Source organism: Melanerpes formicivorus, unplaced genomic scaffold (assembly GCF_026170545.1).
Source record: "Melanerpes formicivorus ecotype bairdi unplaced genomic scaffold, bMelFor1.0.p_v2 SCAF_3020, whole genome shotgun sequence".
Lineage (NCBI taxonomy): Eukaryota > Metazoa > Chordata > Aves > Piciformes > Picidae > Melanerpes > Melanerpes formicivorus.
The window spans coordinates 1-4576 of record NW_027145371.1 but is presented as its reverse complement, the minus strand read 5'-3'; the positions used below and the strand labels follow the sequence as shown (position 1 = coordinate 4576).

The window sequence follows — 4576 nt, the reverse complement described above, 5'->3', positions numbered from 1 at the left end:
TGCGCACCCCAACCCACGCAGGTGCCGGGGATGCCGCCTTTCCTAACGCCTATGGATAGCTGTTTTTTCAAAGGGGGCTGCACCCCTTGAAGGTCGGCAGAGTGGTGGTGCTGCGGGAATGGGGAGCTCCGCCGTCGCTCCATTGCCGCGGCAGCCCGCGCAGCGGGGAAGGCTGGTCCTCCGAAAGGACACCCGCCCCGGGAGCCCCGGCAGGGCACCTCGCTGAACGCCGTTGGGGCTCTGCCAGGGCAGTTCGTGCCCCAGCCAGACGAGAGGAAGCTGCGGGAGGGCAACGCTGCGCCCCTCGTCTCTGCTCCGCGAGCAAAGACCCCCCGCCACGGACCTGTCCTGCCTAAAAAATGCCGTTAGGGAGTTTAAGAGTGAAAGGCAGGGATAATTATAAAACTCTCAAACCCGACGGGGTTTCATCTCGCTCTTTCTCTTTCTGCAAACCTCCAGTCTTAGCGCGGTGTACTCCCTCACCCCCCACAAAACGCCGAGGGCAGACTACCGCGCCTCGAGCCGAGACCAGGCGTGGGGCGAGCTCACGCTCGCCTCTTCCCCTTGGCCTCCCCTAATTTCATACTTGCAAAACAGCGAAGTGCTTCTCAACAAGACGTTAACGTTTTGCCAGGTTTATTTTACTTGGTATACACAGACGATACAAACGGGCAAAAACCGAAACATTCTCAATGGAGCATGTACTGGTATAAATTATTCAGTTCCACAGACGTAACAGAACAAATATAAAAATCACAACATTCGATTTACATAAGAGTCAAAAATATACACACGTTTATGACCCTGAATTTCTATTAGGAAATTTCCCCATCGAGTGTAATCTAGACTGAATATTTAGCCTGATGCATATTTCAGTTTATAATTGGTTTCTTCCATATAAAAATGCGTTAATTGTATAGATTTGCTACTCAAAATTCGAAGACTTACTATTCTGCTTCGCCGGGGGGGGGAAGGAAGGGAAAAGGGGGGGGGACACCGGACCTGGAGGGATATTACTTCTCCTTCATTAATATAAGAGGTTTACAGGAAAGATCGCTCTTACTTTCGATGTGCATTTGATTCCCCAGGAAGTCAGATCTTGGTTAGCTACTTTATGAAAAAGTCAATTCCAAAACTAAATGCAGTAAAATATACAACTCACAATTCATCTTCACTGGACTACACTATGGTTACCAACAATTCAGTCGTCTATATCTTTTTTTCTTTTTTTTTCCTTTTTTTTTAGATTATTCATTACAAAGATTTACAGCAATATAAAGAATGAGGGGGAAACTGCAAAGAAATTTGAAAAGAGTTTGTCAGCATATTTGGCACCTGCAGGGACCAGTAATGGATTTGGCACTTGGGGGCGGGGGGGGGGGGGGGGAGTGTTGGGGGGAATACCATAAAAATAATACTGCTGATGTCGAACTAGTTCGTTTAAAGAAAAATACAGAGGCAGTCAATTTTGCTTTTGGAAGGCGTCATGCTACTTTAATCGACTTTCCTATGAGATGTATTTCTGTTCTTTTGAAGGGAAAGCTGAGCTTTTCCTTAGCTGTGTTAGCCCAGGGCATGGCATAATTATTTCATGCCAGGAATTGCAGAGAAAGTGAGAAACCCATTACTCGCTGCTAGAGCTATGGGCCACTCTGCATCTCCAGAGGCATTTATTAAGAGTGTTTACCTGGGGAGGAGCAGGGAAAATATGGAGCGAGGGAAATGTAGGGAAGGGCATAAAGAAATTTAAACAGGATCTAAGTTTTGTGACTTAACAATGAAACAAAGCAAAAAAAAATCCAAACAAATAATAAAGAAACAGAACCAAAGAAAAGTAACCGGTTACAATAAATTAAATACTATGTACAGGCATTTCACAGGCTCTTTTTCCCCCACTGCTATCCCCTAGTAACCATCCGTAGTAAAAGGAAGGAAGCGCTGTACGGTTTAATAGTCTAAGCATCCTACTTATCAGTGGGTTTCGGAGCGGCCGTGCCCCCCGCGACCTCGGCGCGCCCTCGGGGAGCGGAGCGGGGGGCCGTGGCGGCAGCCGCGGCTCTAACTCCCTCCCTGCTTGCCCGCCGGTCCCCACGGGGCCGGAGCCGGGGCCGGGACTACGGATGGGACAGCTAGGGGCGGGGGTCAGTGCGCTAACGCGGAGGAGTTATTGTGCAAAAGGACGGCGGTGCCGGGCGGGCCGCGCCTAGCTGTGCGAATAGAAGCCGTAGTAGCCGATGTCCTTGGCGCAGGTCTTTTCGCAGTCCCGCTGGGTGAGCACCTCGCTCTTGAGGGGCGAGGAGCTCTCGGACACCGGGGTGTCCGAGGGAGAGATCCGCCTCCTTTTAGCCTGCTCGTAAATCCCAGAGTCGGTGGAGTCGATGGACTTAATGGACGACGGCGTCTCGATCCAGCTGGAGTCGGACAAATCTTTGGGCTTGGAGTCCTCGGCTCCCGGCAAGGGGGACCGCTCGGGGGCCAGGCTCTCCGCTTCCTCCCCCAGGTAGGGGTTGCCAGCGGCCATGCGCGCCGCCGCCGCGCTGTTGGGCCAGCAAGAGAGCACGGAGCCCGATTTGCTGCAGTACTGCGGAGGGCTGCGGGCCCCCCAGCCCGAGGGGTCAGCGTAGTAGCCCAGCGGCCGCCCGGCGCAGCCTGCCGCCTGCAGTGGCAACGCCTTGACGCCGGCGGCCGCGTAGGAAAGCAGCGTGGCAGCATTGCCGGCGAAGTCGGTAGCCGTGTCGTAGGCGGAAGCGGCGAAATCGAGGCGGTTGTTGGCGGGGGCGACGAACCAGCGTTGCGGCGAGGGGGCCCCCGGGTCCTCGGCTTGCTGTGGGGAGAGCAGCCCGTTGGTGTGGGGCACGCTGCGGTCGGCGCCGGGCCCCGGGCCGGCTCCTGCCCCGGGGTGGAAGCGGGACTTGGCGTAGTTACTCACAAACTGGTCTTGAAGGAAGGAGCCGGCCATGGCGTAGCGGGCCCCGGGCACGATCTGCGAGCGGGGCGAGTCGTTGGGGGAAGGTGTCAGCCGATCCATGTCGCAACCCGTGTAGATCCTGCCCAAGAGAAGGGGAGAGAACTGGGTGTCCGCCACTGCCCGGCGCCCTTCTTGGCGCGGGACGCCGCTGGCCGCAGCCCTTAGAGGGACGGCACCGTGGCCTCCCTAGCGCTTTCCCGCCCTATCTGTGGCCGGCACTCCCCTCTGGGATCGGAGTCCTCCGGCGCCAGGAGCGCCGAGGGCCTCAACCGGGAAGGCGGAGGATGGGGGGAAGCATGGACAACAAATATTCAGCAACCGATTGGCCCTTCATTGACGGGGCAGGGATCTCTTGCTCCGGTTCTAGCCCAGCATCCCAATGGCGTCAAATCTCGCGCCGTTACACATTGACCAGTCCCGCCGTATGAGCAACAGGCAACCCGGTCATTTGCCGCGAACAACATGAATGGCAGACTAAGGAATTATATCGGCTGTTTAACACTTATTATTGGGAGTCATAGACGAACCATCAACATTTTACCGAGTTTAAATTAAGCTAATCTTTAAACACCTACTGCAGAAAATGTAAAGACAGACACATCCAGTGTTCCCTGCGTGGCCTATATATAATTCTCCCATGCTGGGCTGCAATTTGCGATTATAAAAACTTTAATGGATGAATAACTACTATCTGTATTTAATTCAGGCTAAAACTGTGCTTTAATTAACCCTCCACGCCTCCTGGAATTTCTTATCCAAAATAAACTTGGCCCTTAAACAAATTCAACGTGCTAGACAACATTGAAGCTTCCCCCTCCCCCCGTCTCCTTTCAAGTGACGCCTTATAAAGTTTTTTCCCTATTAAAAAGAGAAAAGCACTTGTGGCTGGAGGCGAAGGCCATGCAACCTTTCCAAAAGCTGCTCATCTTCCTCGCAGGACGCCCAGAAACGCGGGCAGGCACGGCTGCCCCCCTGTCTGGCACCAAGTACCGAAGTTCCCCTTCCCGCCGGCGGCTTGGCTTCCCCGCCACAGCCACCGCGACCCCAGCCTTTGAGGAAGAGCCTGTGATCGGTCCCAAACCCCTCTCACATTAGTTCAGGCCTAGGTGTCGTTTCCACACTTGGAAACTGCTGCTGGAGGATGCGGGACTGCTGTCAGAGCTGAGGGAAGCTTAAGCAGACGCTGAAGATATGCGCGGGCTTAGGCACTCCACAAGAGAGGCCGCTCCCCGCCGCTGTTTAGAGAGGAAAAAGGAGGTTTTACCTCTTAAAGTCGGAGTCACGTACCGCAGACCCGTGGCTTGCAGCGGGGCAAGTGAACTCCAAAGCCGCCCACCCTTCAGACGTCTGGGCCGCCCTGTGCCCGCCACCCGCGGCCCGGGCTGGGCAGCGGGGTCATCGTCTACTGGGACGGGATGTCCCTATTCCGCTCCCGAGCGCCGAGAAAAGCAGCGGCACCAGCGGCAGCTCCCGCGGAGGCACGGCCTGATAGATCAAACGGCCGTGCCTGGGAATGAGTGGGCCGAAGTGGACGGGCAGAGGGGACAAACCGCGGTTAGAACTTGGGAGGCTTTAGCTCCACCCAGAAGATAGGGGGTAAAAAGAAAT

General features: G+C 54.8%; 1 protein-coding gene across 1 annotated transcript; it reads right to left on the bottom strand.

Moving 5' to 3' along the window:
- Nucleotides 1–619: 619 nt before the first annotated feature.
- LOC137440453 (T-box brain protein 1-like) lies at nucleotides 620–3044 on the bottom strand. Its single transcript, XM_068136707.1, has 2 exons — nucleotides 2930–3044; nucleotides 620–2824 (listed from the first exon to the last, which is right to left on the bottom strand). Exons 1-2 carry the CDS (start codon nucleotides 3026–3028, stop codon nucleotides 2204–2206), a joined length of 720 nt encoding a protein of 239 aa, XP_067992808.1. The 5' UTR covers nucleotides 3029–3044; the 3' UTR covers nucleotides 620–2203.
- Nucleotides 3045–4576: the final 1532 nt, after the last annotated feature.